At 43.3% G+C, this 19,058-nt stretch overlaps 1 protein-coding gene across 2 annotated transcripts; it reads right to left on the bottom strand.

The window, feature by feature from the left end:
* Positions 1 to 399: 399 nt before the first annotated feature.
* On the bottom strand, positions 400 to 17,961 carry gsg1l2b (gsg1-like 2b). 2 transcript variants are annotated; one of them, XR_004785794.2, is made up of 6 exons: positions 17,489 to 17,961; positions 16,364 to 16,411; positions 13,824 to 13,976; positions 3,837 to 3,948; positions 2,903 to 3,266; positions 400 to 2,446 (listed from the first exon to the last, which is right to left on the bottom strand). XR_004785794.2 is itself a non-coding variant. In XM_035613857.2 (5 exons), the coding sequence occupies exons 1-5, from the start codon at positions 17,874 to 17,876 to the stop codon at positions 2,966 to 2,968; spliced, it is 1,002 nt and encodes a 333-aa protein (XP_035469750.1). In that variant the 5' UTR covers positions 17,877 to 17,961; the 3' UTR covers positions 400 to 2,965. The 2 variants fall into 2 exon arrangements, 1 of the variants encoding a protein (XP_035469750.1); XM_035613857.2 differs by having other exon boundaries at positions 400 to 3,266.
* Between the last annotated feature and the right edge of the window lie 1,097 nt (positions 17,962 to 19,058).

Below are 19,058 nucleotides of genomic sequence, written 5' to 3'. Positions count from 1 at the left end.
ACAACAAAATGCGGTGTTTTGCGAGGTCGTATTTAGCCTTAATGAGTGACGTTCGGATTTATGTGCAATGAGAGCTCCCGACACCCGTGCAACTGCTTTGCAAATACATTTACGTCAGACATGGATGGACTACAGCATGCAAACAGTGTGGGGGCCTCTAATAATGAGAATGATTAGTTTCATGACATATCTGAGTTTAGCTATACTGTCGGTTTTTATGGGTCATTCTAATAAAAAATCTGATCAAATCTATAACAGACAACAGTGTGATTTTTCCATTTCTGTACGTTCACAGTCGATGGGTTGGGAGAAGTCAACGTCAGAAACAGTAAGAAAACAGTGCCCTCTTGTGGACAATAAATTGATCTTTTTGGCAGAACATTGAGCAGAAAAACATGGTAAAAACATATTTCTTTATTATGATATTCCCGTCTCATTTACCTTTAAATTAAAATCTTCTCATAGAAAGTTTTATCCATATCAATACATTAGGTTGCAAAATAATTATCCACAAACAAATGTAACTTAAGAACACCACACAAGAAGTGCCACTGTAAAGAAGTCCGACATACACACAAAGACAACAATACATGCTTAGGCGTTCACTGCCACCCGGGGTGATGAAATGGAATTTAGAATCAAGTGGAAGAATTACACAAACACAATATACAATTTCAAATGCACTTAAAAAGCACTGTATTTCACACCAATGGTATTATCCAGTGTCCCAGTCGATACAGCTCTGTGAACAAATAAGAAAAGGTACCCACTGTCAGGTAAGTATTAACACTGCTCGCTTCAAAAGAGGCGTGCTCCCGTCGCGGGCACGATTTTGGCAGTTTTGCACAGACAGCTACGTGTTTGCTCTGAAGCAGGAATCGGTTGGAGAAAACAGCGTTGCCTTGGTTCAGACTGCGGTGAGCGGCAGAGCATGCTGTCTGATCGGCGGCATGCTGTCTGTAAGAAAAAGGCACTCAGCATGGCCGAGAGGCGTCTTCTGCCCACGTCACCATCGTCCCATTCCCTTCCCCTGTGGATGGAGCATAAAACCACTGAGACGCGGAAACACTGACTTCGGCGGTAGAACAGGGCACGAGACCTGGCGAGGTGTGTGCCAGACTAATTCCATTTGGTTCACATTTGGGAGGCGGCGTGCGCCACCACCTCCAAAAAACAAAATGGAGTACGAGTGCCACATTGGAATCAGTGCGAGCTTCCCATCGCTGCGCTTCCCCACAGAGTGCATATCTACAGCAAGTCAAGGGCGCGCAGCTTCGACAAATGTATACATTCTCCTTCCCTAATAAATCCCAACGGGCAGTGAGTCAAAAAGGCTTGAGAGCCATTCGAGTGTGCTATAGTTGATCAGGTCACCGACCTCTCTCCCCGCGGCTCCATCGCCACACTTTGGTCCGGTCCTCAGCTTCACTCTCCTTTCACACTCGCGCGGTCTAAGCAGTTTCCCCTTTCACGGCGACGCCCACTCGGGCAGGGGTCCGGCGTCCGTTATCACAAATGTTTACGCCACTGTGGCGCCGAAGTGGAATGACTCGTGCGACGCGGCTCAGCACTAAGGTAGCATTTTTAGCATCGCCACATTGTCGCCACGTCAATTCGGAGACACCGCAGTAACGGCAGACAGCCCGAGACACGCCCCGCCGGAAATGCCTGCAAACCGCGAGGCGGGTCACACGGCACGAGCGAATCGGACGGGAACATTTGCTGCAGCGAGCGTAACTGCAAATGTTGGAGCAAGTTTGCGGCTGCTGGAGAATACACTGCCGACGATTTATGTCTTCCTGGGAAAGTTGTACTCGACTACAAAAATCGGTGCTGTTCCACGTAAGTGTTTTCCAAAAATGTATGCCAGCAAGTGCAGTTTTTTGGTACCCAAGCCTATGGCAGATATTGGGCCTCAGAGTATTTACTAGAAGAAAAAAAAAGGTATGATTTGGCCTTTAAAAAAACAAAAACAAAAAACAAAAAAACTATGTAATAATTATATTTATATTATTATAATTGGTAGTCTCGTGGTAACAATCCCCAGCATTCGCGTTCTTTTTTTTGTTCTACCTAGAAGGCAGATAGCCAAATACGGTTAAAATAATTATCTTTTTCTACATTACCCAAATATTTTACCTACTTAATGCCTTCATTTCTGCCCTGATACCAACACTGGCTAGTCCATAACAATGTGGTCAAAACACAAAAAAAGGTTTAGCCTTAGAAACTTCTATTGTCCTGTTCTGTGTGTTTCAGGAGTCAATGCCTCAATTTCAAATTGTAGCTCGATGTCGTCACTGATTTTCCTACTGACTGACTACTTACTTCCACCAAAAACTGAAAGCTGCCCATCGTAGCAGGTTGCCCCAATGCCTTTCGGCTCATCCATTTGTTATGGCCGACATCTGTACTGTTCTGGTCCACTCCGACCTCCATCAGGCAGCTGTTAACATTAAATAGAGCTCAATAAACCTACTGTCCACTGCCTCCCCAGTTAGTGTGGACCAAAAACTGTGCTCGAAGGAGAATGAATATTGGCCAGAGGAATGACTCCAAACGAATGCTAAAGTGACTCTATGTCTGCTGAATGAATAGCTGGCCAACTTCAATGTGCTTTCCAGTTGTTTTAAATGATCCAAAATTGTTTAATGGAGCTTAAAGGCAAAATGTCCAAATAAAGTGATTTTTGTAAATGTGGGCTGTGAACATATATAACATGTCCATACGAGTCAATAGTCTCGTGTGTTAAGATCGATCGGTTTCAGTTTTTCATGCTAAACCTGTCAGCAGTGACTTATCAATTTCATAAGATCACAATATGTCAAATGTGGGTGAATTATATATTCTGTCAGCAAATGGCCAAACACTTGTATGGTCTCATTGTGTTTACAGTAATTACCATTGTGTCAGATGGAGCACGGCAATGCCACGTTGCTGTTTGACACGGCTACAAGTGGCCCCTCTAGCAGTACTCCTCTCCCTGTGGGTCGGGCAGGTCGTTGAGGTCCAGGAAGAGGGAGGTGTCGGAGAGCTTGCGGCCGTTGGACGACAGGTCCAGCAGCTCCTCGGCGGTGCTCGGCACCGAGCTGATGTACATGTCCCACACTTGCTCCGGAGAGTCCAGCTCCAGCAGCTTCTGCTTGATCTTCAGGTTCTTCTCGATGTTTCTGCGCTTGTGCTTGAACTCCAGGATGGTTTTAGTGTAGCGGTTGATGGTGGTGACCGAGGACGCCATGCAGGCGGTGAAGGAGCTCCATGCCAGACTAAAGGGAAAAAGACAAATAGTTTCAAGCTCTTTATTCAAACTGGTATATTATTTATTTATTTAAATATGATGATGATGATGGTGTAAAAAAGTGTATCCTGGGTGTTATCCACATATAAATTGCTAAAGACATACTAAAACTCCCTGGAAATATAAACAGGAGAATATCCAAAAAACAGCTTTATGAACCAGTGCCCAGAGAGGAAGAGTAAAATGAAGAAAGTATGTTTGATTCACTTTAAACTGTCACTAAAGTTATTACATTACATTTACCTAAATATCTTTGGCTTTTTGAGTGATGGTTGGGCAAATCAAGCAATCTGCAGATGTCACCTGGGCTCAGCGAAAATTGTGATGAAGATAGTGATAGTGGATAATGGAAATAGCTGTAAGATTCTGAGGTGAGAAAAATACATCCCAGGAAAAAATGAAAAATCTCAACATCCCTTGTAATCTCCTCAAAGACTAAATAATTACTTACGGTAATTGTTTAAAAAAACCAAAATGTCCTTCACTGGTTTCTTTCTGTATCTACACACTGTCAAATATGTATATTATGTCAACTCACATGTATGACCAGCTGTAGTCCCACGTCTGAGGTTTCCAGTCCTCCGGGCCCAGACTGACGGTGAGTTGGAAAGCAGTGGTGAACATCATGTGGGCCACCATACCCAACAGGCCTGCCACACAGAGAGGGAGGAAGAAGATCAACAACTTGTGCCGTCCTCCTCCCTTTAGCACTCCTTGCTGCACTTGCACTTGGTCACCACTTGGTGTCAGTGTTGTACAACGTGAAACTGAAGACCCACTCAAACGCTAATGATGTCAACCTAACTTGTGTGACTGTCGTGGAAGATTCCTCATTGTATTCTAATAAGCAAACTAATAAACCACATTGAAGCTGTCATACAACACATGTCCTCATATGAGACTCAAGTTTCTTTTGTATGACTTTTGCTCCAATCAAATTTGAACTCACTACAATTGTCGATCACAACAGGAACATTTACTCCAATATATATTTCAGCATTTTTTGAGTTTTATGTATGCTTATTTAAGCTCCCAAATACCTATATTTCAGTTTTACTATTACTCAATTTATTTCACAGCTCAGACATAAATGATTCAATATTTAAAAAGGTGAGTCAGGGGCATTTTTTTTTTTTTTTTTGAGGGGTATGATTACATTGCCTGACCACGATCACAACTGCACAGACAGAAAGCCAGTCCACCAGCTTGGAGCGATGACTGTATAAATGATATCATTGCATGGCACAGTCAAAACAGTGCAACGCCAACTGAGTGCAGTGTTTATTTTGTTGTGTAATACATCCTCATAAAAAAATCTGGATTAATTAATAATGCAGTAAATTTCAGTCGGTACTCAACAACGTAGATACATTATTTACATCTGCAAGAATCGTGGGCCTCTGCCCGGGACTTACAAAGATAATCTACTGCTGCGATGGAGGATATCAAGAGATGGATATAGTAGCCACATCCAAGTGTTTTTGTTTGTGAGAAAAAGAGTCAAAGAGAGAAAAGAGACAAATGGCTCTTTTCCAAGTCCTGTCCCCCTTAGCTCCTGCTGCTTGGCATGCCGAGCTTTCTTGTTCTCACACAGCACAAACACATTTTACAATTACGACGGGGGTTGATTTATCACACAGTATTCTCAGTAATGTTGGGTCAGGAAGAGGTAGACCAACTGTTGCGGGCAGATTTTTTTTTCTGCTTGCACACACGAATGTCTCAGGCAAGAAGTCTGCATCCTGACCAGTTGATGAAGCATTGTCGATTGAGCGCCGCTTCCTATTACGGCGTAAGGATGCTGCAGTTAAACCTAGTGTTATGAATAAAAAAAATTTACTCCAACATGACCCTATCTGGATGATAACCAAAAAAAAAAACTTAAGCAACATACAGTTAGTGTATTATTATTGTTCATATATAACATACTTTTAGGAATTTGAATTTTTAGACAGTCTAGATTCCAACAAAAAAAAATATAAGGACAGTGCTGGGGATATACAGGAATGGCTAAGGATAACACCAAGTTACAGTGATGCTATGACCATATACTGCATATAAAAATAGACGTAGTCACCGGGTCCGGAAAATGAAGCCGATGTGCAAGTGCCTGAAGCCTGTATTATCTGGAATGACCAGCAGAGGGCGACTCCACTTGTTGCAAAAATAAATCAGTTTCTACAGAAGTCTATGTGAAAATTGCGACTTCTCACTTGATTTATGATGTCAGTAGACATTTTCCTGAGGAGTCTATGTTCTCAATCTTTAGTTTCAAGTCTTCTTCAACAAAACATGATTTTCATTTAGTAAATTATGGTCTCATTTGGAGTAAAATAGATGATGACCCACGTTGCCGAGTTCCTTTCCTGCGCACACACTAACACATGCTTCAGTTTTTCAGAAAGAAAAATGAAAGAAATGTAGATTGAGACGCTGAGTTCCAGTAGAAAAGAAGCTAGCCCAGACGAGATGTCATGAATTTTGGCTACATGAGGAGCAGGACAGATCTATTTACGTCAGCCTGAACTTAAACAGCATCTTGGTTTTCACGGAGTGGACGTTCCAGTCCTGTAAAGTGATTTTTCTGATATAATTAAGAAGTGACACTAGATTTTCTACTGCAAGTTAGAAATTTCATATTCAATTTCAGATTAAATAAGTAATTTAGTCTGCCATTAGAAATGTGTACGGAAACAAGGGTTACAGAGAAGATAAGTTGAAAGAGCTACAATTTTATCCTCTACTGTATCTTCTCCATTTGGGTCTGCATATTTTTTTTTCAGTCATGTGCCAGATTTTTTGTCAGGTTAGGCATAGGCTCTGCTGGCACCCATCACACTGGACCTTCTCATCACCCAATAAAATAGAGCGGGAATAAAAACCAGCATGTGTAGCCCACCAATCCGATTACCACATAAGCCTCCCAAATCCCTGGACTGAACAAGGGCGCACCAGATTTAGCGCCAAACACCTAAATTCCCATCTCATCACTATCAATGCTCATGTTTATTCCTAAAGATATCCCAGTGCAATATTATTATAACGTTATGCAGATGAGAGGCAGCTTTGCGTCGGAAACGAGTGGGGACAAATCTGGGATCTGAGTCTTGACACGTTCCGTCATGTCTACATTAGGCATGTTCTGCTCACACAAGGTCAGTCTATTTCGCATGAAGTCAATGACCGTCGATCCGGGTCATTTATTATTAGCGCCAAAGCATTCAACAAGGACATGATGTGAGCAACATAGACCCTTGTTACACAGTGCAGCTGTATTACAGAGAGAGAGAGTGGTCTAGTGTATACATTGCCATTTCCTCTACGGTCACTAGGAGGCAGCAAGGTTAACCATAGGTGAAGTGGACATTGTTGAATGAATAAAAGCAAGGGTTTTGACAAAATTATGATTAAATACATATACCACACATGCCTCTTTATCTCAGTTTCCCCCTTTCTATTACAGGAAGATACAATATGTTGTGTATATTACATTATGTTGTCTGAAATACCCCTACAATTTGATTTAGGGTCGTTTTTATTTGACCACAAATATACAGAATCACGGGAAGATGCCACTGGTTCCCAACAAGAGGTTGGAGGTTGATTAACAGAAATTTAAAACACCCTGTTACACATCATTCAATAGGTTCTTGTGAATTATAATAATTTTACCTTTAAAAGTATTCAAATAAAACAAGGGGGGGGGGGGGGGTGGTACTGATCAGGGGTTGCATGTAAACACTGCTTCGTACACGCTGTATAAAAGTGATGTAGCAGCTTCATTGAATATACATGTATATGAAAAATATACACCACACTGTGCAAGATGGCTCTGAGGAAATCTTTAAAACGTTGTGGGTTGCAATACTTAGGCATTTCAGAAAATTGCCTGGTGAAGTATTGTGGTATTATATAAACACAAAACAAATGCAAGTTGAAACAAGTCAGAAGTTTACATCATCCATCTCTGTTCCACTTTTGAAAATGCAGCAAAACAAAAAAACAAAAATAAGGGTTTGCCTCAGCCTTGGAGCTGTTAAAGCTCCAAGGCTGAAAGTGTCTGTATCAGCATGGTGTGGTTGTGGTTTATTCAATCTAAAAAATTAAAGCAACATAATCGAAAATAAAATACATCAAGAGAGTAAATACAGGTCCTGTATTGAATCCCCCAGCGAGCAGTGTGGGTGAACGCCCATTGATAAAAGGAATACCATACACATTTATTATGTTTTGATATATGCACACACAGTGCACCTGGAAATTATTCAAACCTCTTCACTTTATTTTAAATTTTTCACCATGTGGCAGCCTTATGCTTAAAAACGAAACATTTTTTCTTTCACAACTGATTACTTTCATATGGTCCATAATTGCAATACATGCAGTATAGGAGCAGAAAACAAATGGGAACATCTGCCCTAGTCTATTTCCATTTGGCACGATGTAGAAATTAATTTACTGAGGTGCAAAGAATGCAAGTAGCGGCATAGAAAGGGTGAAACCATCATCACTCGTATACACTTCACACAAATTGTTAATCCCACGGACGTCACATGCTTTGGTTGGTTATGAGAAAACAGTGCTCAGCGATTTTGTGCACTTGCAGCACAATCACTGTCTCCAGTTTTTTTTAACAGAGAGTGTAAAATGAATCACCCAGAGCAAAAGTTTATCCTCAACAACAAAAAAGTGATAGCCTAGCATTTCCCCCGAGCCTAGTCTTTCTCATCATACCCCAGATGACTGACAGATGTAATAAAAGTTAACATGGTCCCTTCTTTTGCTTCCCTGGACCTAATTAACATAAACACCCTCAATCTATTCAGCCCATTAAAAGCCACTACTAAATATCTTCATTACACATTACACTGTTTGAGATAATCCTGGGAAGCTCTTAAAGAGCTGTAATAGATACCACATAAAATGGAAACCTACCCTCTGTCTGAACTTGACAGGGTTTCTTTTTCTCATTTGTGCAAGCAGCTCACTTCACCAGAGAGTCATGTATAAATTAAATATCAGACACGCAGACAGGGCTGAAAGGTTCAGTCTCCGTTCAACTGAAAGTTAGAATGGGAAAAACGCCAGGGCAAGGACACGAAAACACAACCCACTGAAGCCTGAATTTGAGGGGCTTCAGTAGCAGGATCGCATGCTGGGTGCAACTCTAAAAGTTAGAAGACGAGGACACCACCACTGGCTGACCAATAGGTGCTCTAACAATTCCACTCTGTTGGGGTACAGGGATGCTGAGGATTGTGTCAACTCCATGAACCATTTAGTGCAATCAATGAGTATTTCCTACACCACGATTATGTTTGTGGAACTGACTTGATTTGTTTAGAACTTGTTTTGGGGTAATTACTTTGGATGATACGTACCTTATGCAAAGTTTCCTGATATTAAAGAAGTAAAAATATGACTGCCAGTTTAGTGTGAAACAGGGACATATCAATGACATATGACACCAATGAGACACCAAACACGTAATATAAAAGACAAAGCAACCAGCATGCCAACAAGATCGAAGAGGACTTCGCTGACTCTGTGCTTAGTCTAAAATCAAAGTGCCAAAACTCTTTTACACCTAACTGATCAATATGCAGCATCAGGCACAGCAAAGTTAGAAGTGTTGCATGCACGATTATGTAAACTTAATTTGCTGATCAGGGGCGTTCCTTTGTAGGCATAGTGCTGGGCTTCATAGACTTTCTGATCAAAAGATCCAGGAATAGGTCAGTGACTTGAGTCTTGTTCAATTTGGACTTCACACCCCTTATCAACATCCAATAGAGACATAAAGGGGGAATTTGTTTCTTGTCAACCTTGACCTTGTTCTTATATTTCTGTACATTATAACAGGTGGTAATAAAATAAAAAAACAGGTCAGGGAAACCATGCCTCCTACACCTCCCTGAAAAACTTATATTGAATTTAAATCACCTCACATAATTTGAGAGTGAACACAAGCAATCCCACAGCCGCACTAGGCTAGACTAAGATAAACTGAAGCGCAAGCAAAACCAGGAAGACTAACAGAGGAACTGACAAGGAGGACTGGGGATGTCCGTGATCACTCATCACCTAGCATAGACTGGAATCAACTTGTGTGGTTCTAACTTCAGCTACCAGCACATGGAAATTACAGTGAGGTTTAAATAAGCATCCCTGTATAGAAACCTATAGCAGAGACAATTTTATCTGGCAACTCCTAAAGCCCCAAAATTATTTTTGTGGAATATCTGAGTGGGTGTGCACAAACACAAGTTCAGTAGTACCCATTCCATCTAGGAAGTTTGAGGACTGGTTTGGAGCCATTGCCTATAATGCAAACCGTGGTTCAAGAGTGACAACAACCAAGATCTGCTCATTTCAGGGGCAGGGAGAATGATTATAATACTCAAATGCATATTATTCTGGGACCTCTCAGTTCATTTTTGATTTCCAAGAGGCGTTCCCACTGTCGCAGAGCAAAATGCCTCTGGACACAGTTGGATAGACCTACAACCAGAGAGCCACGGATCACGTGACGTCTGTCATCAGCCTCAACCATCTAGGTTGGTTACTAAGTCGCTTCTCTCTGTGTCAAAGTAGACTCACAAAGCTAGGAGCAACACAGTAGTCCACCATTGTTGTTGTGGGTCTTGACACTTGGGCTGGGGAGCGAAGGCGTAAACAGTGACGTAGTGATGTGGCTCCATGGTGGCTCTCTAGACTGTGGAAAAGCAAAATGGTTCTTAGACGGTTCGCAAGTTGAACCACCTCTGATCTGGTACTAGCCCCAGCCAGCAAATCTGGTTATGAATCGTAACTTGATACTTGAAGCAGAGGCCCAGCCCTTTAACGTTATAACCAGTAGGTTTTCTTTGTGCAACTGCGTAGCACTGAAAAAGTTTTAGTATGTGCGAAGGACCTTATCTTGGTGTCACCAAGGATACAAGTTCTTTTACGAAATCAAACTTTTCAGGCAATTCTGGAGTCAGTGAGGCCCACTGCTTGTATTCATTGAATCTAGAGATGAAATTCATAAATAATGCTCTGTTTCGTATAAGCTTCTGCCTAGCTATCGCTAGGAGGTTAAAGGTGAAGCATTAAGTAGCCCATGTCTCATTTCATCTATTTCAACTTTTTCAATAAACAAATCCATACCTAAACCTACGACTTCGAAAAGAGGAGACGTACGTTACATATTGTAACAGTCTAGCGAGGTGCAGAGTAGGAAGACAAGTGTGTCTCCACTTGCCAGCAGGTAGGAGGGAGAGCTCACATCAGAAATATCTAATATTAATCATTTTCGTCAAAACACTCAGTACAGAGTGAGTCAAAGAAACTTCCTACAGATAAAAAGGTGATGAAAGAGCATGGGGAAGACCAAGAAGCGGCAGCACATGTATCTTGCTGTCATTCCTCCTTGCAGAGCCATGGAGGATGAAATTCTCCATGTGGAATGCGTCCTGATGAGTAGGGGGGCCTTGCCAGAGGAGAGATATGCCTTTGAAATAGCTACACATAGCTTGTGTGACAGGCGCGATGCAGATAGGGAGAGCGTCTGAGACAGCTCTGTGTAGTGCACAAACGGGCGCATGGAACAGGGCAACTCAGCTCAGCGTGCGACATAGCAGGACAGCGGGTGGACGGGACGGTGAGATGTGATACGTGGCTTCCTCATCAGGGTTGTGATGAGGAGTAAGGAATGCAAAGTGACCATAAGTGATCTGAAGGATATACGCATTTAGGTGTAAATACAGGGTTAGGCGCTGCCATCCTCTCGAATCCATTCTGGTCAAAAGAAACTCAAGTGAAACCGGATCCAGGGGATCGGAGGCGGTTTTAAACAGCACACGTAAAACAGCTCTAAATCCTACTGAGGGGTGAGGGAGCAAGACATTGGCCTATTAGGAAACATTTCATCAGATGGTGACATAACATGGATCGGCCACCAAAGCCCTTCTGACAGAACAAAGTAGCGCCAGTGTACTCTGTAGCTCTAGTCGCCCTGTCAAGGACCCTCCTCCCCATGACATGATGTCTGGTGCTCTGTTCAGTATGCTGCGAATGTTCTTTGATGGAGAGAAGGTGTGTGTGAGCCCTTCACGGCAGTCGTGTATGTTCAATAGCTGCGCCAGGGGCATTCCTCCCTAGCCATTCACATGAGCTGCTGTCGCTTTGTTGTCTATGCCAGCTGCCACAATATTGTGAGGCGTGACATGGTGAAAGGAAACATCAGTGCCTCCTTCTCTCATTGCCCCTGAGTTCAATTCTACCCTCATTCAAGGAGCTGGGTGGAAAGAGGAGGACTCTTCTTCCAGTTTATGGAAAAGTCCAGGTTACCAGATATACTCCGAGTTCCCTCGTCTGCAACTCTGCCTCCTCTCTGGAGAAGGACAGCAAAAGCAGGTTGGGTTGTCCAGGCAAAGCACTCTTATTCTCATCCTGATAAAACAGTGGTGGAGCCCTCTCTACTCACTAAATCAAAAAATAGTGCATGGAGCCTGGGAATAACCGAATGGCAGGTGATTGTTCTGGTACTGAATCCAGTGAAACAACAAGTTCTGGGATTTCCAGTGGTTTGGGATGATGGAGACAGAGAGAATGGAACTGCAGTGTTTAACAAGAAGCCTGTTCATCCAGCTGTCCATTAAGCATTCACACTGCCACTCTGAGTAATGCTCTGAAAGTAGGCATGTATTTACTTGATGTGCTGCAGCGGTTGTCACTGAAATGAGCCAAGCCAAAGTCCCTGCCTCAGTTGACTGTATCATAGTGGTAACCCATGTGGGCCACACCGCCGGCAATGTGCAAGCAGAGGTGTGTGCGTGCTGTCCACATGTGGCCGTAATGACGGCACTCGTGGGCACACCATCACACATTTCATTAGAAAATAAGTTGGAAGGGAAGAGTTCTGCTTCAAGAACACTGTCCTTAACACTGAACACTGCCGATCAGCCCAGGTCCAGGGGGAGGCAAGAAGGAAAGCCGTGCTCCATGAGTACTTCTACTTTGGGGATGAGAGCAATAGAGGAGACCCGACTGGTATGGTATGATGACCAGGAAGCAGGGTGAAAGAGGGCTTTCGCCGGGCCACCTGGATCAAGGCAAAGTGCCTGTCATGTCGTCTGGAGGGGGTACTGCGGCAGTGGAACAGTCAGCTTCTTGTGAGATGCTGCCTTCTCAATGATTCCAGAGAGCTCATGGACAAGACCGCCTACGGGCGGCAGTGATGTCTTTATGGAAAAGGGAGTCATTTGAGTAATCCAGGGGGTAGTTGTCTGGGACCTGGTACACATCCCCTGACGCAGGGCATCTGCCTTGTGCTGCATCTCAGAGTTTGCAATACAGGCACAACAGCGGAGGAGTGCTCCGACCCAAGGCAGGACTCACAGCTGGTGTGCAAGTCAAAGCTCATGATGTAGATGTAATGTAGGACATGTGTGGGTGGTCTCAAATGAATGTCATCTCTCTCTTAGTTGTCCAGTTGCTGCTATGGAACTGTGATGAGGCCGTCTGCACAGGAAGCCCATGCTTTCGAATTACCCACATTTTTTTTATTAAGCAGTAAAAGAAAAAAAGGGGATTGTGGTCGCTGTCTCTCGTTCCTGCAGTAACTCCGATTTTGATGGCAACCGTCTAACGACAGCCATGTCTACAAATATTCTATATTTACCCGTTGCGTTGTGATGACTAATGTAATTTGTGGCTGAATGACGATTACGGTAGCACAATTTTCTGCAGAGGACGACAGATCCAATTACATTCATGCAGGTGAACATTGCGAACAACTGTTTACGTGTCACCACAATACTCTGCTGATTACACACATGGCAATGCTATGTACTGCTGCAGACGCCTCCACTACCAAAATATCCTATAACTGCTCTGAAGAAGCAGAGCAATTGGAGCCAACTGAAACTGTATGACCATCAGCAATAAATGGTCAAATAATCGATGCACACATGCCTCTGTAGCTTACTTCCTGTCATAATCCTACCATAGAATAAGATAAGAAGTGCTGAGGTTAAGGGAGCAGGGTCTAGTCTGAATTTGGACAGTCTGGTCTATTGTCGACACATCTGTACCCGTAATGATAGCAAGATTGGTTAACTAGCTTCCATTTAACAGTGAAATGGGTCCCACCAAATACTTAATACCGTAAAGGAGCAAACAGTTTAAGTTATTAGCTTATGTGGGCTTGTTGCAAAGGTGAAAAAATGGTTAATATCCATATTCATATGTGAAACAGAATAGCCATTCTCCAGTAAGTAGGACAAGCTGACAGCGCGTCTACCAGGAACACAAGCTCAAATGTTAATCGTGGCTAAAGAAAACACCCACCCAAAGTCAAGACACTGTACAAAAAACATTTTATCTTCTCAAAAAAATAAAATAGAAAAAAACAAAATATTTAAGATATGCACATGATATGATGATAATGCCACGTGCAACCATCCAATAACAGCATTACGATTTGATGCATTAAACTATACAACATTAGATATCACGATGCAAATGTCTCGGCGCTACCAACCTGAGAGCACAGTGAATATGGCAGCGAAGGCGTTGAGCTTGAGGCCGTCGATGACATTGCCAAAGTGACACACCTCTATGGACATGAGGATGCCTCCGGTGGCCAGCAGGAGGATGTACAGGCACTCTGCAACAATGCACAGCCACAGCACTCCTGTGGAGAAAATTGATTTAGGTGAAGGAATAGCAAAGAGGAAGAAAAAGAAAAAACATATTCATGTTGTGGGAGGATGAACACGGTTGAGTGTATGGGAGAAGGGATAGGAAGTGAGAGAGAAGAGCGATGGGGGTGGGGAATTTAAACAAAATGTAGGTAAGCAAGGGCAAAGGGACAGGACGGGGATGAGAAAAGCGGGAGGCTGGGGAGGAGAATGAGTCAGGCAACGTGGACCACTGACCCCGTCACCCATATCATTAACCTTTACAGTCAGAGAAAGGATATATGATCTACCGAGAGACGTACAACATCCTGAGCTCCTGGCATTCTGGTGGGATGAAATATCATCGGGTTTAAAAAACCTGTAAATGTGAGCTGTGGTGTAATTGCCTATATCACCCGAGGCATTCTGTGGCTAATTAATAACAGCGTTGCCAAAGAGATATGCCTGTTACCTAAAATATCCCTGAATTATTATGAACAGTTAGTTCCTTCAGCTCCATAAGTCTTTTCTTACCATAAATAGAATTCCACTCTTCAGATAAAGGTGTCTTCAATTAAGTTCAGAGTGAGAGAGTGGAGAGGAGCTTGCAAAATGTTATTAGAGAACATTTAGGGCCTCAAAACTGGCTGCGGTGCATTTTATGAGAGTTTTGCTCTGGATTTGCTTTGACATCCAGTATTTGAATCATGTGATATTAGCATTTGGCTGAGCGGCATGCAGCAGAAAAGACTGATACCACAACACAATGAAGACGTCACTTATTTCAGGGTCAATGTTTTCTATGAGCAAAGGCACAATTTCAGTTGTTTAATTAGGTCTGGTTTTGTGCACCACAGTGCCATAGTTGGAAAAAGAACAGGTCCAATCAGAGGGTTTGTTGGTGAATGAAAAAATAAAGGTGGAACTTAAAAATATATTTTCTCTGGATAGTGCCCCTGTCCTGTCTAGGTTTCTCAACCCCAAGACCATTTTTTTTTTTAAAGCTCATTGTTTTTAATAACACAACATTCTGACATTACCACATTACGGATACAGATTGCACAGACTGAAAAGCCTTTTGAGGCAAATTTGTGACTCTGAGCTACATAAGGAAATTTACATTGACTTTATTTGCTGTTAGGATCAATTCATTGTTGATTTTGGTCTTTTCATTCTGCGCATAAGTCAGAAATATATCCACAGAGACATTGCTGGCAACTTAAAACTGATGTAGCCACGCATGTTTTTGTAAGATGACTTTTAAAAATAAAAAGTCCAACAGAAATAATATGAACTTTTTGGGGAAATCCAAAAATTCGCCTTCTTGATGCAATCGAGTGTGTCATCTATGTAAATCCTGGCAAAGCAAGCAAACAAGCATATTTCCCAATTTGTTTTCCCCAAACTAATCCGTTGAATCATTCCATTACTTTGATTGACATGACCAGCTAACAACCACTGACAAAAAAAGAAAAAAAAAAGAAGCTTCTAACAAGACCTAAGACTGACCAATGGGGTGAAAAACAATGTAAAAATCTGTGAAAATGATCTGACGGGCCACTTTCTGCACGGGAGGAGGGCTGGAGGAACTAATTAGTTGGCAGAAGGAGTTGATTGATTTGTTGAGACACCACTTAACTTATTACCCAACTGTGTGAGTGATCAGTTAATCCACAGCTCTGTTGTGCCTCTTCACGCCAATAAACACTGTAATGAGACCGCAGCTTGCTGACCTTTGTACACTCGATGTAGAAAGAGGGAGATTTACTTGTCCGAGGGAGGGTTACTAAAAAACTGTTGACTGCCTCCAGTGTGATGGACATAATTCACCGCGCTAAATCATTCATCGCGCTCAATCATGTGACTTTGAATTCAGTGTAGGCTCAAAGATCGAAGGAGTTGTAGTTCAAGATATCGCGTGGACGTTCTGACGGCCGTTTGACCGATAAAAGAAAACCCTACTGGCAGAAAGTGTTGTCCAGCATTTCATCAGAGAATCTTTAACTCTTCCAAAATGTCCAACTCAGTCAAAATGTTCACCATGGCACTAAGCAGCTTTGTTAGGGCAATCAACAAACAGCCTTTATATTGAAAGAGTTTAAGATTGAAGGCCCCTCAAAATGGCCAACCTGGGTTTTTTGTTGGTTTTTTTACTTCTATGTGAGCAGCGCAAGTAAACCTTTTCATTTTATGAAACCCAGCTGGATTATACCCCTGATGCTTCTTCGGAAGCAATTTACAAATATTTCAACATTTAAAAATCAAAATAAATATATCGTTCTATGTTCATGTTGCACCAGTGAGCCTGCATTGCATTGCCAGTGCTCATTAATAAGGGACGAGGCGGACGTGGGGATCTTTCAATGTCACTGCAACAACATTTTTACAAATAAATGCTTACCTCTTTCATTTGAAGGCGCAACATTAAGGAAACTTCTGCATTTTTCACCTGTAAAAGATTGCACATAAGACATTTTACTGATACATCACAGACAAGAGAGCCCCCTCCTGCAACATGCTGATAAGTGAGCCAGGGACGTTCCCCGTAATCCATCAGTTTCCCACATTGGAATAAAAACGTCTCAGGTGGGCTATTTCACTTTTGTCTGTCAAAGATAAATACAGTGATATTACAACAGAAATAAATCACCATGTGATCCAATCTGGCTTCTTCTCTGTGCTTGTGCAAGAACAAGCGCTGCCACCTCCCCCATGCAGCATGTTCAAATCCGCTGCCTCAAATCCAGCTTGTAGCAGTGTGTCGGCCAGAAATTCTACTGTCAATAAAACAAACGCATATTGCTCTCTGGAGACCGTTTCTGTAGCCGCACATTCCAAGAGCCACAGTCGGCGGAACCGTGCAGCTCAGCTGGTTTATCTGGAAGTGGCCCATAAATCAGATGGGCAGCTTTCAACCACAATAGTAAATGCTGTGGATGAAAGAATTTAATATCCCCTTTAATCTTGACCCCAATGTTTTAAGCAAAAAGCAATTGATCATGCAACAATCTCTGGGGTCATCTTCTCAGATGTGAATATTTGCTGCGCTGTCAGCTTGGACATTTCCCAAAGAATAATTTTCGGACATTCTGTGGACTTTGAAAGTCCTGCATCTGAAATCCTCTACAGTACCACACACACACACTCACGCACGCACGCACGCACGCATACACGCACACGCACGCACACACACACACACACACACACAAAACAAACCCTGTTCATTTTCAATACAATGAGGACCAGGTGTTAAAAATCTGAGATTATGTTTGTTCCTGATCTAATAAATGAAGCTCTCAAATTACTTTCTGGGATTAATCTCAAACTGCAGACGGTGTTTAAGGAGAATTAAATATGTTTCCGATGGGAAAATGCTACCAGAGGCAGGACTTTGCCTTTTTTTTTGTGGGTTACTGGATCGGCGTGCCTCCGTGACGCACAGCCAGTGCGCACCCGCTGCGCACCCGATGCGCTCCGGTCCCAGCAGCAGCAGGAGCACGGCGCCTCTGACTGAAAAGCAACTTACCGGTCATGTTGATGTTCTGCTCGCAGGAGAACCAGATGCCGGTGTGAAACTTCCTCATCACGTACTTGTCCTCGCCGGTCTCCCAGATGTACTGCACCAGCCGCGTGTCGTTGATGTTGGAGCTATTGAATCGGATGCAGAACGTCTGCCGGGTGGTGAACGTGCCGGTGCAGAACGGCTTCACCACTTTGCGCGTCCCCTCGCACCAGTGGCTGGTGGTGAGCGCGGACACGGCCAGGAACAAGGCGAGGAAGTTCAGGGTGAGAGCCAGCGATCCCCGTCGCCGGTCTATCCCCATCACGGCGACCCGGGGGGCGAGGACGCCTGACTCAATCCCTCGTCTTGTGTGAGACCGAACTCTGGCGACTTCTCCTTCTCCAATCCTCATAATCCGGTTATTCCCGTTAAAACATCCGCGGCTAATTACCGCGCGTCTGGCCCCTGCTGTAGCCCACTCCTCTCACATCTGCTCCTCCACGGCAGCGGACTCTCTCATTTTGTAGGGCTGCCCCCCATACCCACCCAGTACACCCCCTCCACACGCGCGCGCGCACGCCACCTTGGGGGGGGGGGATGAGCGGTGGTCCCGCATGGATCCTTGATGATGGCATGTCTCTCTCCACAAAATACAGCCATGGTCGTGTGGTGGCTTTTCTGTTGGATGGCTTCTGTTATTTCCAGTGCAGGCGCCTCCACTCACAGAACTTCAGACAACGCAGAAAGATGCAGATCACTTCAAGGTTGTTTTTATCGGGGGGGGGATTAACAGTCTGCTCTGAAAACAGGTGGCCTCCCACTGGCAGTCCCGTCTTCCTTTTTTTAAAAACACATTTGTTTAACACTGGTTGAACAGTTTAATTATGACTAGAAGTGCCCATTAAAAGCATTCAGACTTTTTAAGGGGCCATTCCCTCAATTTAATTTTACTCTTCCATAAAGTAGGAGGACTCACGCAAAGACAATATGACATGGCTCAAATTCCAAACACACTGGAGCCTTAATGTCCCATGATAGACGCACTCTCCCTGATGAACAGCCAACTCTGTCGCAGCAGTTTGTATCAAAGCCTTTCTCTCCTACTGTCCTGTCGTTAAGAAGACTCCTTATTATGCTGCCTTTACTCACTGAACCAACAAGCCAGCAAACTGGAAAAATGTCACATTGAGCCCGTGTGAGAATAAAGCTGGAAGATCTCAGGGCAAGCTGGTGGAGGTGTCGATGACTGTAAACTAAAACACCAGCTTTTCTGCAGCTGAATTACGATCATCTCCGACCTCCATCATGCTCTACCCAGACTCCACAGAATGTTCCCAAAATGTTCCTGTTGGTGTGGACACGTCAACAATCTCCTGCTGCCTTCGTCAAAAGGCAAACACCAGATAATCTGAGCCATTCTGTGGACATGTCAGAAAACAGCTTTACTTAAAGGTGACATATTATGCTCACATTCAGGTACATACTTTTAATTTGGGTTACCAATTGAAAAGGTTTACACGCTCTGAAGTTCAGAAAAGGCATGAGTGTTCTCATATTGCCCATTCCTGCAGCTCCTCTTTTCACCCTGTCTAAA

Source organism: Scophthalmus maximus, chromosome 16 (assembly GCF_022379125.1).
Source record: "Scophthalmus maximus strain ysfricsl-2021 chromosome 16, ASM2237912v1, whole genome shotgun sequence".
NCBI lineage: Eukaryota > Metazoa > Chordata > Actinopteri > Pleuronectiformes > Scophthalmidae > Scophthalmus > Scophthalmus maximus.
The sequence above is the reverse complement of the archived record's forward strand: the minus strand, read 5'-3'. Positions and strand labels throughout refer to the sequence as shown.

Coding starts and splice junctions, on each gene's coding strand:
- gsg1l2b (XM_035613857.2), bottom strand. CDS start 17,876: ATGAGGATTGGAGAAGGAGAAGTCGCCAGAGTTCGGTCTCACACAAGA. Junction 16,412..17,488: donor GCAGAACATCAACATGACCG/GTAAGTTGCTTT, acceptor AATCTTTTACAG/GTGAAAAATGCAGAAGTTTC. Junction 3,267..3,836: donor GACTACAGCTGGTCATACAT/GTGAGTTGACAT, acceptor TTTTCCCTTTAG/TCTGGCATGGAGCTCCTTCA.